This window comes from Anopheles bellator, chromosome 1 (genome assembly GCF_943735745.2).
Source record: "Anopheles bellator chromosome 1, idAnoBellAS_SP24_06.2, whole genome shotgun sequence".
Classification (NCBI taxonomy): Eukaryota; Metazoa; Arthropoda; class Insecta; order Diptera; family Culicidae; genus Anopheles; species Anopheles bellator.
The window spans coordinates 53,650,164-53,667,807 of NC_071285.1; the positions used below are offsets into that span (position 1 = coordinate 53,650,164).

Here is a 17,644-nt window from a genome sequence, read left to right on the forward strand (position 1 = left end):
TCGATAGGTGGTTTGCCGATAAATTGAAGTGTAAATATTGGAATAGAAATTGGCCACTAGCAGCAAGCTAGGCGCGCGTGTGGTGAGTATGTAGTGAGTGTGGAGCGCGAACCCGACACACTATTGCTTACGCCCGGCTCGAGAGGAACGAAACCACAGAGATCGGACTAGAACCATACCGAAGGAGCTCCCAAGGGCTCCCCTCTTCTAGCCTTCGTCAATGTTCTCTTTGGTTATCTAGCTGTATGAGTGTATTGCAAAACGTCATAAAGCTAGCATACCGAAGTTAATAATTGGCTGAAACTCATCGATTGCCGCCCAAGTGTAGTGTAAAGCCACAAAAGCCACAAACAAACACCGCCAGAAACCGAAAAATCTCCGCGATAAGTACGTGTGCGAGCTATGCCTTCGAACGTGTTTTGTGTTCAGCACACTGGTATTGCAGATAGATAACGTAATCGCACGTGTGCTAAACGTAAACGTAATTTGAATACTAACGGAATGTTATCCTCGCGTAGCGCGCTTGTGGGGATGAGAAACGAACCCGGTTATATGTTGCTTGGCGTTTGATTAAATAAATTCCCATCATCATCGTTTTGGTACTAGTAAAATCTATGAATATCTTTTTGGGTCTGAACTTCCTCGACTTGAATTATTCTTTATGAATCCGAAATATATCACATTGTGTACACCAGGTAAGTACGGTGCAACATTCAAAACGCATTCAACACTCTATTTCAAAAATAAACAGTTGATCTCGAATGCACCATGAAGGATCAAAAACCAGATCAATATAATGCAAATCATGCGGCTGGGAAGCGTAAATTAAATCTGTACCTAATCCACCGGATTTTCTCCGGAGTAGTTAAACAATTTGCTCAGTTTATTTTCTAATATTTTTTTACTACAATAAACAACATGCTGTAACACTTCGCCGGTTTGAGGTTCTACATTGTATTTCTTTTTTCTCCAATGCTGTTCGTCTCATTTGCTCGAAACGCCCAAAATATGCGTATAAAATTGCTTCCTCGCCTGACCAGAAGCTGGTACACAGGGTTTTGCGATTCCCTTTGTTGCACTTTTCCACTTATCTATAAATGCACTCTCCAACCGAAATGCGCGAAACTTCGCCACCGGAGAAAATCGCCGCTGAGCTATGATGTGGCCTGTGTGGCCGTAGTCTGTCGTCGTCAATGGTCTACATCGAGTCGAAGCGAAAGAATAACCGGCACCGTTCACGGAACGTTTTCTGTGTTCGCTCGCGAATGATGTCCTCCACGCTCAGTTCTGCCTGCAGTAACCGTAGCTAAAATGTATCGTAAAAAGTGCATCAAGCAGCGTGCGCTGTTTTGTGCCACCGGTGGCGGGAACAGGGCTGGAATACCTTTCGCTGTTCCGTCTTGAACTGTTTGTTCAGGCCAACGTCATCCCTGTGCTCCTCTCGCTTTTCTTTGAGCATTTTAACCGAGTTGGCACACACCACAATGCAGTTCTTTATCGCTTCCTGCCGATGGTTGTAGCCGGATTCGAGCTGAACATGCAGATCGCGGCACTTGGCTTCGGCGTCCACTTGACCTTTGAACGATTCCGTCGGGATGGAGGTATTCAGGGCGTAAATGATTTTGTCGTCCAGATCGCGCATCTTTTTCAGTTGCTCCTGTGAATCGAAAAGTTGATGATCATCAGCCAAAGATCGGCCACGGAATTCGGCACCGCGACAGGGGATTACACAACCCGGCGAAGTACGCACGGTGGTGCCCGACGCGGAAACATACCCTTACTTACCTGAAACTGCGAAAAGTCGGCGCATTCATATTTTGCACCCATTTCTAGCGGTCTGTTGCGTGGTTACGGTTGAAGGTTGCCGATCGCAGGAAGTATTCCAGTTAATTTTTTGTTATAAAAGTGCAACAATAACAGAATGCGTTCGCCGCATAAACTTTCGCCGTCGTTTGACAGCCGGTGTTTGACAGCCGCCGTAGGGGATAGGTGGACTCGACCGGCAGCTCTTCCAACCCTGCCGAAATAAAGCGACTGAAGAAATTCCAATAACACGGTTTGATTTGTGGTAAACCTTGTATAGTAAAGTTCATTTCGTGTATCTGCTAAAGCCGACTATGATCATAGCTCAAACATTACTCTCCGCAGAACTATCAAATCTGTCACAATCCAAAAAGCATAAATGTGAGTCTGAGGTAGTGCATTCGACCCTGCCATGGTCTAGATCAGTTCGGTGACCGAGAATCGGTCGCTAGGCAGTTGACAGTTCATTTCATGGTTTTTTGATGAACGTGAAAGTCGTGAAAATTTTCAGATATCCTCCACAAGACCTCCTGCAAAAGTAAGTAAAGTAGGTATTTTAGTGCTTCAGGGAGTGATTTTTGCCTGCTCAACATCTGCACCATCCGGAAAGCCACCCAAAAGGCGGGTTGCCAGCGACAGCAATATTCTCTGGAAATAATAGCAAATGGATGGTGAATGTGTGTCCCAACTTGTGAAACGCAACCCCCTCCCAATACACATACACGGGGGGGTCCGAGTAGGCGAGTGAGGCTAGCGAAGAAAAAACTGCAGTAAAAAACCTGACTAATGTCACTTCCCAACCCTTCGAAATGCACACTGACCGAGATACCGTTCATAAAAAGCGGACTTAGTGGCGCATCCTGCAGCCCTGAATCAGTGTGACGTTAACGTTGCGTGACCCATCGATCTGTGGGTGAAGTTCGGAAGCTCGGTAGATGATGGAAAGGAATAGCCTGCCCAGAGTGGGTCTGTTTAGTCGCCCACTCTAAAACTGTCCCACCGAGAAGGGTTTAATTGAACGCAAACGTGTTTTTACTTCCCAGATGTCGAACGCGGCCCATCGGCATCGATACAAAAATGTCGGCCTAGACTCGACAGAAATGCGTCGCCGGCGGGAGGAGGAAGGTATACAGCTGCGCAAGCAAAAGCGCGAACAACAGCTGACCAAGCGGCGGAACGTTAACGTCGCCGACGAGCTGCTCGAGCAGGATGCAATCCTTGCGGTAGGTGCCCTAGCACGGCGCCAAGAGAACCCTCAAAGCGTTCAACATGACCGTTGTTGTTTTTGCAGGACGAGACACAGTCGACCGACAATCGCTTCGTGATACACCGGGACGTGATCGAGGACCTGTACAGCTCGGATCCGGAGAAGCAGCTGACCGCCACACAAAAGTGCCGTCGGCTGTTGTCGAAGGAACCGAACCCGCCAATCGACCTGGTGATCAACGAAAATATCGTGCCGCGGTTGGTGCAATTCCTCACATCTAAAAACTCCACGCTACAGGTAGGTGTAACACGGGCCACGATTTAAGGGAACTAACTGTGGGTGCAACATTTTGTTTGGTGTAGTTCGAAGCGGCATGGGCCCTGACAAACATCGCTTCCGGCACGTCAGAGCAAACGAAAGTCGTGACAAAGGCCGGTGCTGTGCCAATCTTTATCAACCTGATGAGTAGCCCGCACGAGGACGTGCAGGAGCAAGCGATCTGGGCGCTCGGCAACATTGCGGGCGACTCGCCGGAGTGCAGGGACTGGGTCCTCCACAACTTTGGCTTGGAACCATTGCTACAGTGAGTAGAGACGGGACCTACTGCGGTTGTTGGTCGACTATCGGCATTCACGCACCTGCAATTTTTAAACACAGGGTCCTGAGCACCTCGAAACGATTGACGCTGACCCGGAATGCCACTTGGGCTCTCTCGAATTTGTGCCGCGGCAAGAATCCGCCGCCCGATTTTTCGAGGGTCGAAAAATGCCTCCCGATCCTCGCCCAACTGATGTTTCACAGCGACGTGGAGGTACTGGGCGATGCCGTCTGGGCCGTCAGCTATCTGTCCGATGGCTCGAACGACAACATCGAGGCGGTTATCAACGCTGGCTGCTGTCGGCGTCTCATCGAGTTGCTATCGTGCGTACAGCTTTGTAACGTCGAAGAAAGTGGACTTTAATGTGTGAGCTTCATTTCGCTTGGGTTGTTTGTCTTGCTCTCGTTTCGTTTCTTTAGCCATAATCACCACAACGTCGTGTCGGCAGCGTTGCGCGCCGTCGGCAACATCGTGACCGGCAACGACAACCAAACGCAGCTGATCCTGAACTGCAATGCCTTACCGTCGATCCTGCAGCTGCTCAGCTCGTCCAAGGAGGCACTGCGCAAGGAAGCTTGCTGGACGATCTCGAACATTGCGGCGGGCAATCGACATCAGATACAGGCGACGATCGATGCCAACATCTTCCCGAGCGTCATCGACCTGCTGCAGAAGGCCGACTTCAAGACACGAAAGGAGGCAGCTTGGGCTATCACCAACGCAACCAGTGGCGGAACTGTCGAACAGATCAAATACCTTGTAAGACGGAAAGGCGGAGGAATTAGGCTTCCGGTGGTTCGCGACTGTCTAATCGGTTTCGTTTTTTCTTTGCAGGTTGATGCTGGCTGCATACCACCGATGTGTGAGTTGCTGACCGTGATGGACCCGAAGATCGTTACCGTGGCACTGAATGGGCTCGAAAATATACTAAAGGCCGGCAATCAACAGCGAACCAAACCGAACCCGTATGCGGTTTTGATCGAAGAGTGCTATGGTACATGGTGGAAAATTGTATTTTGCTTAAATTTCGTTCTCATCGAGTTTTTCTTTCGTGCAGGGCTGGACAAACTGGAGTTTTTGCAATCGCATCTGAATAATGATATTTACGAGAAAGCATTTAACATTATTCAGAAGTACTTCAGCAACGACGATGAAGATCTGGCCGTGGCACCCAGCACCGATAATAACCAGTTCCAGTTCAACGCCGACCAGTCGGTGCCGATGGATGGCTTTCAATTTTAAGCACACCCAACAAAATCAACGCATACTTTTCCTGCTGGAGAGCGAGAAAGCGAGAGCGAGAAAGAGAATCGGGGAAAGTAAAAGAAATGTAAAAGAAGTACGCTCCGTAATAGCCGACGGCAGTGGATTCGGTGCTTCGGTTAGATTTAAGCCATCCATTCGCTTGTTTTGTGTACATCGCTTGTTCCGCGCAACGCAACGGACCATTAGTTAATTCGTTGGTCTCGCAATTGTAACTAACTGACAAAGAGTTGACGAACAGCTGGGACGTAACGGGAGGTCGTAATCGATCGTACATGGTAACACCGATTTATGTCAAGTTGTGAGTGATTGCACAGATGCGAGGTCACGTATTTTTGTTTTTGTTTTGTTTTATTTCCCTTCGCGGGAAGACAAATCTAACTTTAATTTATTCGCTATTCCGCTCCATAGCATTATCACCCTTTTCTTATTCCCCGGCTCCGGACTGCTTGGCTGCAGTATTATCAATATTGGCTGAAAATGTGGTACTGTGACAATGAAAAGATAACAAAATGGCAGATGCAAATCTAATACTAACAGAATGCAGAACAATAGAGCGCAGTGTTGTGCGACAGAAGTGTTGACATTGATTTAGGGAAATGTTTTATGTTCTATTTTTACTTACTATACATATATGTATGCATCATACCATTGAAATGGAGTGCGGACGTGTTATGCCTGCGTTCGGGTGAGCGAATTTGTAAAACATTTTATTTAGCTCATATTTTGTTTCTCGGTTTTCGAAGCTTATTGGAAACAAAATTGCACTCTCGATCATAACAAATAGACACACATAACCTGACAAGTGCGCAATCAACGGACTCGCTGACTCGTGTGCGTTTTCTGCGTTGCGTTTAATCAACGGCGTCGAATGTGTAGAGACAACCCCTGATCGTGTAAGGACCCTTTTGCCGCACCCGCCCCGCTGGATGCGGCACCATTTCGTGAAAAAGGACAGACAGGTTCGGGGATCGCGAAACCAAACAAAATTAACAATAAAAAATATTAACTATCAGTTCCCATTGATTGGCGTGTTTGCATTCTTTGCTCTCAACTGTTGTTTGCCCGGTGGTCTTCTCATTTCTGCTATGTCAAACGGATCGTACGAGACGCCTAGAGTCGATTTCAATGAAATTGGCCGTACCAGTAGGTAAAAAAAGTAGTCCGCCTGAATCTACTTCGTGGGATAAACAAAGGCTCCCTAATCAGTGGATTGAGAGATAAGGTAGATCGCTAATCGCTGTGTTTCAGCCAAGGACATGGATCGAGAGGGATGAACGGTGTTGGTAGGTAATGCATCCGATGTGTTCCTGTTCCGAGGAAGCAGTTTTCACGAATTGTCTGTGCTTAGAAGATCTGTGTGGAAGAGCCGGTTCTCATGTTGATAATTACAAATCGCCTGTTTATTAAGGTGTTTTTAAGGTCTTGTTTATTTCTTTATATGATTCTGGTGCTTGTCTTTTTACAGTTAAAGTTTTACAGCTGTAGTTAATATTAAGTTAATGCCCCTTAAGTTAATGACGCCGAAGTTGTACTAATCTATTATACTATTCTAAAAGCTCACGTACTTTGCGGACACCGTCATACGTTACTTGTCCTTGTCGACTTATGGTTTGCGGACACTCTTACTTCTACTACGGCTCACTACGCTTTCACTTCTTTGGCCGATCCCCAGGTCCTCCTTCTAAGCTTGACGATCTCCTCAGCCTCAGACTCTCCGTCCTTAGCCGCTTCCTGTTTGCTGTGCTTCTCCCAAGCGTCCGTCAAGTCGAGGGGTCGCTCGCCCATCATCTCTAGCAACTCCTGCACATACACCCGTTGCCGGGCCAAGCTCCGCTTAAGCTTCTGATTTCTTTCGGCTTCGTCCCGGAACTCTTCGCGCAACAAATCCTGCAGCACTCGCAGCTTAGCTCGGCTAACGCGGGCCGACATCGTGTTCCGGTTCCGCCGCTGCACATCCTCCGGATTGCAGCTCCTCGCTGGGTCGTCGAAGCGTCGGACCATGTTCTCGTTGTACTTCATCTTGATCTCCATCACGTTGTCCACCGACACGGCCGACAGTTCGTTAGGCCGACGGTTAAAATGGTACGGTGTGAAGCGCATTTGTTTTGCCGCCGTGCGGTCCTGCCTCCAGGACTTACTGTCCGGGGATCCCGGTGGCGATCCGTCCGAAGTGGTCAACGGAGAGAGGGTCCGTTCGGAATGCTTTCGACTCTGGCGGTCTGACGCCGGATCGTTCCCGAGTGCCGATACATCGATCACCAACGCTGGTTCGTCCTCGTCAATCGTCGTCTCGATGTCGCCCTTCGTGTCCATGCTCACATCCAACATGCACGCGTCCTTGACGGGGACACGCGGATCGATGATTGCCGGAGAGCTGGGAGCATCGTCGGCGTGATGCGATTCCGGTGGCGAAAGGGGTTGGCCATCGGGAAGCGGCTGTTGCTCTTCGTGCATCGGCTCCAGCGACGTTTGCGGTAACGACGGCTGCGCTTGCTGCAGAATGTTAATACTTTCCAAGTAGTACTTTTGGAACACCGAGTTCAGTTGGATCAGTTTCAGATGGTAGTCGCTGGTCACTTCTTCGCTTCCTGCGATCAACGGTTTCAGCATCGCTTGCTGGGCCGCCAGCAAATTCTGCACAATCGATTCCATTACAACGATCACGAGTTCACACCGAGGATGCTTACTGTACGACGTTTCAATCACTTCTGTTGTCCAAAGCACGTTGGATAAAGGCTTTTTAAAGTGAACATCAAGCACCTACCCTGCCCAGAAGGGTAAGGAAAAAATGGACAATCAAGACTGTTCCAGAAAAAACCGTTGCCTAATCCATCCAGGTCTGTACGCTGGTCCTGCTGGTGTTACGGGTACGTTTCGCCGACAGTTTGGTGCCAATTTGCGTTACCCAAAACGGGCGTATTCCGTAGCGCATATTTTTTTGCAACCTACCTCCGTGAACGGCAGGTAGCGGTACAGGACAGCATTTACGCAGGCAAGTGCAACTGGTTGGACGCGATGGTTAACACGGGTAGCTCGGCGATAGATGCCGTGCTGGATACGAGCTGGGCGGAGCACTTAAAATGGGTTTTGCCAAACACATTGTACGACTGTACAAGTCGGCCATGAAAACGGAATTGCGCGGTCCCTTTCTTTAGCACTAAATCCTTTTAGCACATTCGGCACGGTAAATTGCAAACTAAAAAAGGAGGACAAAACGGGACGAAATAATAAAGATAGGGCGATCGGAAAACGGGGAAACGGTGACACCGAGCCGATCGATAGAGCAACGGGAACTGCGGCAGCTACTGGATTGCACACAGGAGTCACAGTTTATTGATGCTTCAAACCTGCCGTTATTGGCCACATTCACATAGCGACATTCAATTCAACGCAACTATCAATTAGGTTGGGGCTTGGTTGGGGTGCAAACTGGGGTGCTACGACCGCCAAGCTACGCTGCACGAGAGTCTCGCCCCGTGCTACATTGGTTTATCTATCCTCGTCTTAACTATTACCACATCTAGTAGTCATTGTTGCTCTTGGCACAATAATGTACGCTCTTTACTATCGGTAATATAGTACAGTAAAGGCCACAGTTCGGTTCCGCACGCAATTCTAAATAGTATTATGTCAAGTGATATTATATTAGGGGTCCACCGGAGCAGGTTGAAGTGCGAAAAGGACCCATATTCTGCGCAACGCAGAATTGCATATGGCTCTGGTATCGCCCGTTTATTTCATTTTGAAAGTGTCGATTATTTGTTTCTCTTTTCTATTAGATCTAGTTCTCAAACGCCTGTTTAAAAAAAAAGGAAACGGGCCTTCGGCAAAACAGAAACCAACAAACGCGTAAAATGGTGCCCCCGAAAGCACGCACGGTAACGGCTCCGGTTCGCGTGTAGTTTGTGTACGTTTTATATTTCTCTTTATTTTTCATATCATTTTAATTTTATGTCGATCTCATTACGCACCGTTTTGTCTGTATGAAGAGTGAACATGGTGTATATGGTTAACGAATAAATAATTTAAAGATGAACATATGCTCCTACACACAAACAGGACGAGGTTAAAGCGCGAATAATGCTCTCTCTCTCTTTCTATGCTTTTATGCTGCTTTTGTTTGTTTTGTGTTTACTTTTTACACTACTATGCAAATGGGGTAGTAGTTGGGAGCGCGCCGTTCGATAGAATTAGTTGAATAACGTAAACGGTCGCCACATCAGACTGTGATCTTCGCCTCGGATCCTCGGACTTCGGACGACTCGTACTGCTGGCGCGCGGTGGTGTTCCTCTGCTAGTCATTTGTTTTAATTTTTGTCCGAAAAATTTACAAAGCTTCAGTATCTCTGGCTCACGCAGCGCGCGTAACATTATGGTTGGGCTAATGACGGGTAAACAGAAAACGGCCACAGCAAATCAAATTTACGACACCGCCCAGGAGAGGACTTAAACAGCGTTTTCAGCGAAAGCGGTGCTAGAACAGAAGCGTGCCGGTCCCAGGGTTCCGCGGTCTCTCTTATCGTAAAAAGACAAACTAAACACTTATAACAGTTTGCGCTCCCGAGGTCCTCCCGCTTACATACGGCCATCCTGACCATCGCCCGACTGCGGGTGGCGGCCGGACGGCGTTAGTTGGTGACAGTTTTGTGTCGTAAAAGGCATCTTCACGTGAATATAGGCCGTTGTGCTGCGCTACTTGCGTTCGCTGGCTCGCTCTCTCTTCCTCTCTCTCTCAGCCACCTAATCTAAGACCTCAGGCTAATTTGCATAATTTTGTAACTGAAACGTAATGCCCACACACAAACGCGGCGCGCGTGGGGGGCGCTCGCGCATAAATTCCATTGTTCAAATGCGGTCCCCGATGAAGGCACGTGGTTCTCGCACAGTAGAATACTTTTATCTCCCACATCGGATCAGGAGGCAAACGGAGGAACTAAAAACCCACGAGGGGGCGGTCGGGAGGAAAGCAGCATTAAGCACGCACAACATAAAAACAAATACACACGTAAGCCACGCGTTTAGCGCCGCGTCGCTAGGAAGAGGATTGCGATCGTTCGTGTGGGGGGACCGTTAAAATGAAAGGGGATGATTGCTCTCTCGCTCGCTCTCTCTGGTCGGAGGACAATATTTCCTATTGTTCCCTGTGCTCTCTTCATCTCACGCTCTCTTTCTCTCTCTCTCTCGATCTCTCTCTCTCCCGCTCTCCCGCTGCAATGTGGGTTACAGTGGGCCTGAGTGTAAAGGATCAACGCTTGATCCTCGTTCACCTCGATGCCGTCTGCTTCTACTGCTTCACACACCGAAAGGGCCGGACATCCGCCGTCCGCCGGTGCCAGCGACATTTACATCAACTTCTGCTTGGCACACTCCGGACAGATGACGTCCTGCTCGTCGGTAATGAAACCGCGGCCAACCAGCGACGTTTTGCAGATGGCGCAGATGAAGCAATCGTTGTGCCAGTGGCGATCCTCGAACGAGATGAATCGCGTACCGCCGATACCTGTCGCGGAAGAAGCGGAAGGAATAAGAGATTGCGCCGGTTTATGAAATTATTTCCCCGACGGCGGAGGACACCTACCGGTGATGGGCTTGGTACAGGATGTACATCTCTTCGCGAACAGCTCACCGAAGCACTCGGCACAGTACGGCTTCTCGTCGCGGCTCGTGAAGCGCTGCCCGGCCAGCGACACCTGGCAGTGGGTGCAGGTAAAGCACTCGCGGTGCCACGGTTCGTTCTTGTACGTCACCCCGCCGCTGGTGATGATCTACGGAAGAACCAGACGGGCGGAAGTTAGTTCTGAGGTTCGGTTGCGGCCCGCGCCCCGCGGTAATTACCTTCTTGCACTTGATGCAACGAGTGGCGTACTTTTCCTCGTAGCACCCGGCACAGTAGATTTCCTGCTCACGCGGAATAAACGACTTGGTGCCGATGGCGGTCTTGCACACGCAGCAGCAGAAGCACTTCTCGTGCCACTGTCTGGTCTTGTACTCCATCTTCTTCGTGCCTGTGGGGAATGGGAAACGAGAACGATCATTAACGATGCTGAACATTCATTTGTACGGGTTAAGTAAACTTTCGAGACGATGGAAACAGAAACGCAATCATCAAACAGTGCTGATCCATTCGACCGGCGGCTGGCGTCATTGATTGAAGTTCGAGAGGAGGCTTCTGATTGCGCCACACCCCAGTATCGCGTGCTACATCATCCGGCCCGTGGTGCTTATCACCACGTGCGACCATTAAACGATCGGCGCTGGAAGGATCGTCAGCGAACCACCTCCTTCAACTCAACAGTATCAATAATTGTCCAGCTCTCACGGCTTATCACTAGTGGCACAGTGCCAATTTGCGTAGCTTTTAGCTGTCCAACGGTCGTTCCGATCGTTTGCGATCTTCCAACGAAGGTTTCCAACGCCGCCGTCATGGCCACAGCGGGCGAGCAAAAATGGCAACATTAGTGCCAAAGTGTCGGTGAAGTAAAATATTGATCGCACAATGAGCGTCATTAAGGGCGATCGGTCACGATTAAATAGCCATTTGCCTCCGGTGGCAACAACATCAATACTACGCACCGGGTCACTGGAACCGCGCGTGAATCGTCGCCATCTATGGCATCTTTCACGAACCCGTAAAAGGAGCGTAAACTCTCCGCGTGGCCAAACTGTCGGAGCGCGCATCTTCCCGCGCCGTGCGATCACGATCGCAGTAGCTGGAAGTTTATCACGCCTAAGGGCAGCACTACTGAAAGGGCAGCAGTACCAAGCCGAGGCGCCGACCGATTTCCGGCGTAGGCGTAGGAGTTGAGACCGGAGTCAACGTATGACCGTGCTGGGCGCGTGTCACCATCTACGGTGCGGTGCGAGCCAGGAAAGTCCAAACGGAGAAGCAATGCGATGCCGGACGATCAACATTTCGCTAGGTTCCCGATTACTGGTTGCGTTACAAAAATGCGCAGATAACGTTATCGAATGGCGCATCAAGGTGCTCGAAAGAGAACCACCTTGAGGGCCGGAGGGCCGTCGGTTTTTTTTTGCCATCGACACCGACGACGGCAAGAATTAATTAGAACGATTGAATATTCAATCAATCTTACGTAGGCTGGGGCCCGATGGCCAGACTTGGCCGCCTGGAAGACGGATTGTCACCGCGCTGATTTATCGGACACCGCCAGTTCATCCATCAAACGGATCGTGTTGGCCAATCAAGTTGTAAAACATAAGCAGAGGGTGACTAAAAACCGGTGAATAACATCGCGCCGTCTAACTGCGCCTCGGGCGGGCGGATCGTTTCGGGCCGTAAATTATGGTCAAGATTAGCGAATTTTTATGCACGCGACTAGCGCGGGCGTGAGATGCCACCACCGTACAAGGCACGGCATGGCCATTAGTGTGAGGGTGGCTAAAAGTTGTTTGAGAAGATAAATTCCCCGGCAGACCCACTGGCAAACCAAACAAACAATACTTCATTATTCTTTCGCTGGCCGCCCCCGGGGGGGGCGCGTGCGCCTTTTAGCATAAGCGCGCTCGGAAATGGCACAAACTGAGCGCATAAAATAAACATCCCCAAGATGACCGGGAACGATGGGGCACACGCGTGTATCCGGGCTGAGCAACGGGTTTCGTTAGCCGGTTTTTGGTGGCCGCCGGGGGAGATAAATCGGCGATCTTTGCCGGAATGGATCGTGCTGCCATTTAGCTGCTCGGTGTGGGATGTTGGTGATAAAGGAGTTTACTCTAACGTGCGGTTGATCGTAAAAAGGTATTGCCACATAATTCCGTTGTTGAATGAATTACGGATCGAAGTTGACGAAAAGGTGTCAAAAACAAATAGTTACGCCCGGGATGGACTGGGCCATATCTTACGGTTTGTTTGACGCATTCGGCACATGATCTCATCGTGGTCCGTTTGCGATCATCCATCAATCCGCGACTCGTGCGTTGCGCCACATTGACCACTCAAGTGCAGCTTTTGTTTTGCTCCACTGAAGTGTTAGTGGCCGTCGAGTTAAGGCGCTTTACGCTGATAGTGTGCCCGAAGGCGATCTAAGCAGCGCGAGTTCCCTAACGCTCTGTCTCTTACGCAAGCCAGTCTCGCGTTGGTCTACCGTTTCCGGGTTCGGGAGCCCGGAACATTCCCCTTTTGGGGCCGTGGGTTCAAGGAAATAGAAAACAGTGCGGTGGTGCGCCCACCACACTGAATCAGTAGGAAGCACGACATGCGAACATGTGCTGCCACCGCTGACGCCCGTCGGCTTTCACGTATTGGCAGCAAAAGGTATCCGGCCGCGGCAGTGCCAATGAGATGCCAATCGACAGCCAAGCGCCTCCTCACCAGTAGCCAGAGTCAAGGAGAGTTGTCTGGCTCGCGTGGGCCGTCTGCCGTCTCAAGATCACTGGATCAGATTGAAAATTGTAGCTCCCACCAGGCCGCACGTAGGTCAACCGGGTTTGATTCAACCCGTACGCAAACGCGGCCAATTTGGTCAACCAATTAATTTGTGGAGCGCCAAATTTGTGGAGCACGATGTTTACAGTTTAATTTGTGTGAGCAAACGTTCACAAATTTGCGTACATAAATGGTGCCGACTGTTTGCCGACTTCCCATCGGGGGCCACCACTTCGATCGATTGGCCAATATTTGGTGGGTGTGTAGCGTGATGATAACCGAACGATTTATGGCTCCCGCAGACGAACGCACTCCGATGTGACATTAACCCTGACTATCGACCAAACGGAGCCCACGACCTACGGCCACGGATCCGCCACTTCAACGCGAAGTCTCTTGTGAGTCTCGCTCATCGGTGGCCACCGGCGTTAATTGATCGCTAAACGGGTTCGCACGCTGGTCGCAGACTTCATCAGTACGAGATGAGCGTGTTTACCCTGACCGTAGATGGCCCGGAAGCTGGCAACGGAAGCGGAACCGCTAATGTCCGTGACTCGTCGCGCTCGGAAGGCGCGTCGCGAGGTGCTAATTTGCCGAGGGTGTGTCCCTAGTGGTGCTCCCCACTTATCCTGGTACCTGGAGTCGTATCGCGACAGTCACCGACACGGCAATCCATGCCCAGGTGGCAGCGGAACTTTTCCTGCTCCTTGGCGGCCGTCGCCCCGGGCAGAAACATGCTCAGGATCGCGATGTCCTCGTTGTTGTCCTTGGCGCGCTTGATGCGCTCGCCACCGACCGTTTTCGTTTTCAGCCGCAGCCGGGAGTCGAAATCGGACGACAGGATATCCATGGCCATGGCTCAGCCGTTGCTGTTCACGGGTTCACGGGGATGCGGAATGTGCAAGATTTAAGCTAACACCGTTCTACATGCACCAAACACAGAAACACTAGTCGAAAAGTCTGGAGAGCGTACTTTCTATTGCACGAGACCGTTAGAAAGTGTTTCACCGTGAGCTCATCTTTTCGCGACTCTCGCAAAACACTTCCGCGTCACTGCACACACGGAGATAGCGCAAAGGCTCCCGGCTCTGGTCACGGAACGTCGTCAAGAGATGGTGCGCACTGACCAACCGTTCATTCATAACTGAAGTCAGGCGACCGACCGGCTCCGGGGTAGTACTTATTGCGTGACACACCACACACGACCCGCGAAGAGGCGAAGAGGCTCATTCGAACCCCCCGAACGACTCCCCGGCCTGCCCCCGCGCTGAGGTCGCCCGGCCCCGACGACAAACGGCGGACTGGTCCGATGAGAGTTCGAGTGGGTTGCGAGATTCAGCGAGCGCTCGTGCCTCGTCATTGCCGCGCAGGAGACACAACCAACCAACTTTACCTTCCATGGTCTGGCTTTTGTTCGGTTTGGGGGGCGATGGAGTGGCCGGACGAGCGACCCTTCCTGCGGAGCGACCATTCCACGGACCGGAATGGAATTTACTCCCTGCCCGACTTTCTGGCGTTTCGCACAACGCGGCCAAGCGAAGGGTGTGCAATGCTGAGGACAATTTATGGAAGGTCTATACAATGTAGACACACAATTAAACGATTAAAGAGGCTCACCAGAAAGCTTTCCTGAAATGCAAAGGAAGTGTGACTAGTTGGTTCCATTGTTGACATCTTTGGAAATTACTTCATTTACGACAACAAACAATGACAGTTCTCTTGACGCTTCTTGACATGTTCAATCGTAGTAGGCTTGCTGCGACCATTTCGATGCAGGATTAGTGAAAAATAATATCTTCAAACTGTGAAAATGGCGTCCCTCAGAGTTGACCAACTTTGGAGACCTTCTAAAGTACAAGTTTCTGTCCAATAGAAGACCCTATTCTAATTGAATCCTTTTTTCAGGTTTGAAACAAAAAGATTGTACGTTCGGTGGCGGCGCCATTCGGTTACTTGTTGACGCTTAACTGCATTACGTTCCTAATGCACAAATTTGTTTCCCATCGAGCCTGAGAAGGCACAGCCGAGCTGCGTGTCTGGGGGCAATTTCCACGACCACCCCAAAATCATTGCGACGAACAAAGAAAGGTTCCACCATGTCAGAACACCTCAGGAAGCAGGAAGCGGCTCGCGCTGATGGATTTGGAGACCCAGCTCTCCCGGATTGATTCCGTCATGCAAACCGCGCTATGGCAACACTTTGTTTTCCCTTACGGTAGGTCGGCTTGATAAAGGTTCTCGTGTGGGTGGAGGCAAAAAGTGGAGGAAAACAATCCCCGGGCGAGCGAATATAAAAACGCGACCTTCCGACCGGCGGGCTACGGCCCATAGAAGGAGTGCGGTTTAGCTGGTCTGGAGCGTTTGCATGGAATGTGCTTATCGACGTGCGTGTGGCGGTGGCGCTGTTTTGTTCTAGGTTCTTAGGTTCTAAGTTTGTGACACGTTCGGTGGTGACTCGGTGTTGTCACCTGGGAGCTCCACGGCGGGGTCACCACCGTACGTGTGGGATGTGTGAAAGAAACGAATCAACAGTTCCTCTCCTGGCGTGAACTAGTTTTGCTGGCGGGCGATTAACATAATTCTTACGTAGGAATGGTTTATTAATCGCTGAAACGAGTTTGTCAGTCCGTAAACCGCAAACGACCGGCGCTGGACATAGCTTGTAGCACTATAAATTTTACAATAAAATTGGAACTCATTAATAGGCGACAGAACCGTGCAGCGGGACGGCAAAATTAGGGCCACTCTTGTTAGTGCCCTAACCTTGAATCCCAGCGCCCCGCGGGGGAACATCTTTGTTCCGCCAAAGTCCTTGAATTGCAATTTAAGCCCACCGTGCGCCGAGTGGAGATAGGAAATTAGTCAGTTCCCCGATTGTTTGTATGCGTGTGGGTCGGGATCGCTAAATACGTACGTGCGTAGAAGCGGCGTGAAGCGCAAGTTTAGCCCACATTTGAGCCCACGGATGTGCTGCTGCGCTGTATCAGCAGCGCAGACACCTCGCCGGTCGGTCGGATAAGGCAGCAGACGACAGACCGAACTGGCTGTAAAAGGTCTTTGTTGTTCTGGCCTGAGCACAACTTTATTCTGACTTTGGGGTCGCCTTCGAACGGAATCTCCTCAGCAGCATCAGCAAAGGGTAGTATCGCGTTCTGAAAGGGCCCCTTTAATGGGGTGTCTCCATTTAATCTTCCTGACACTTTAGGTGCTGCGTACTCCAATTATCGTTCCGCTTGTTGGGCAACGGTTCGTTTTTGCGTTTAGCAATAATTCCGCGTCCTTGAAGATCACTCGACGGTGGCACAATCCGATTCGCCCACCAATTGGGCGCCTTCCGGAACAAATCTGTCACCAACCTGTCACCTACGAGCGTTACACTAGCACGTGAGCGAACCGTGCCGCTCGTGTTCACGGTTCGCGAACATCTTCGCGACCCAATCAAACAGATTGTAGCAAAGTTTGATTAATTTTTAAACTTAATCTTATTTAGTTCGTGCTGGTGCTTTTGGTATGTAATCCGATACGCTTCGTACCATACGTAGCCAGACCTCCTGCTAACCTTCGCCATTTCTGTTGCAGATTGCCCAGCACAACCCACCGGCACAGTTCTCGGAAAGTCTCGCCGTTCTCCAAGTGGTCTTTGTCTCTTCCCGCGGCCACGGTTGGTAAAGTACATAAATTTCACGCTTTTGTCCCACTGTCATCCAAGCCGTTGGACAAAGAATAAAATTGCCCATGCCCCAAAACGCCCCAGACCGTTGTGCTGGAGGTCGCATGTAGTTGCCCCGTGAGTTACGTGTCCCGAAGACGTACGCCAATGTCATCCGGCCTCGGGTACGGTCGGTCGAGCACAGGTGATGATGCTGTTGATTTTAAACAATCAACGATCACGGCGATCTCCCACTGATGGGTCTCTCCTTGATGCGATGCGATCGGTACTGTGTCTTCGCCCGCTGGAATATAATTCGCTTCGTCCGTGGGCTGCACTTTTGGGCGGGTTGCCACCGAAACAGCGCGGGACACCGGGGACGCTGATTGAGTCATTATTTGCACATTTATCATGACCCGCTACAAAACTGTGGCGAACACTGTGTCCGGGATGTGATTAGTTCTCGATCATCACATCAAAGTTTGCTTCTACGTGCACAGTCCCTGGTGACCCAGGTCGGAAGAAGTCAGATGGTTGTTTCTCATCTGTCGTGACAGTTCGCCGTGATGGATGACTGACTCCATCGCGGAGATGGTATCAGTTACACTGACGGCCACTGACGGTGGATTATGTTTCATGCCAACAGCAAACAGGCATTCATTACGAACCGCCAAATGGGCCAGTTAATCTCCGGTGGGCCATTCAACCCTCTAGAGCAGACTCTAGATGATTCAT

General features: G+C 50.3%; 3 protein-coding genes across 8 annotated transcripts in view; 1 reads left to right on the top strand and 2 right to left on the bottom strand.

Moving 5' to 3' along the window:
- Positions 1-826: 826 nt before the first annotated feature.
- On the bottom strand, positions 827-1,945 carry LOC131214365 (protein MIX23). Its single transcript, XM_058208750.1, has 3 exons — positions 1,786-1,945; positions 1,385-1,657; positions 827-1,306 (listed from the first exon to the last, which is right to left on the bottom strand). Exons 1-3 carry the CDS (start codon positions 1,825-1,827, stop codon positions 1,199-1,201), a joined length of 423 nt encoding a protein of 140 aa, XP_058064733.1. The 5' UTR covers positions 1,828-1,945; the 3' UTR covers positions 827-1,198.
- A 347-nt stretch (positions 1,946-2,292) lies between these two features.
- Positions 2,293-5,887, top strand: LOC131214304 (importin subunit alpha-7). Its single transcript, XM_058208690.1, has 8 exons — positions 2,293-2,341; positions 2,847-3,026; positions 3,095-3,307; positions 3,373-3,593; positions 3,668-3,931; positions 4,028-4,367; positions 4,443-4,602; positions 4,666-5,887. Exons 2-8 carry the CDS (start codon positions 2,847-2,849, stop codon positions 4,848-4,850), a joined length of 1,563 nt encoding a protein of 520 aa, XP_058064673.1. The 5' UTR covers positions 2,293-2,341; the 3' UTR covers positions 4,851-5,887.
- Positions 5,888-8,776: 2,889 nt separating this feature from the next.
- Positions 8,777-17,644, bottom strand: part of LOC131214254 (four and a half LIM domains protein 2) — a 51,861-nt gene continuing 42,993 nt past the window's right edge. For 5 of the 6 annotated variants that reach the window (XM_058208634.1, XM_058208664.1, XM_058208656.1 and 2 more), the window contains 3 exons: positions 10,710-10,879; positions 10,453-10,639; positions 8,777-10,374 (listed from right to left, as the gene is read on the bottom strand). In XM_058208634.1, the coding sequence (XP_058064617.1) occupies positions 10,217-10,374; positions 10,453-10,639; positions 10,710-10,879 (515 nt within the window). In that variant the 3' untranslated portion in view covers positions 8,777-10,216. Of the gene's footprint in view, positions 10,375-10,452; positions 10,640-10,709; positions 10,880-13,896; positions 14,396-17,644 lie in introns of those variants that run through there. The other variant, XM_058208671.1, reaches the window with a different exon arrangement.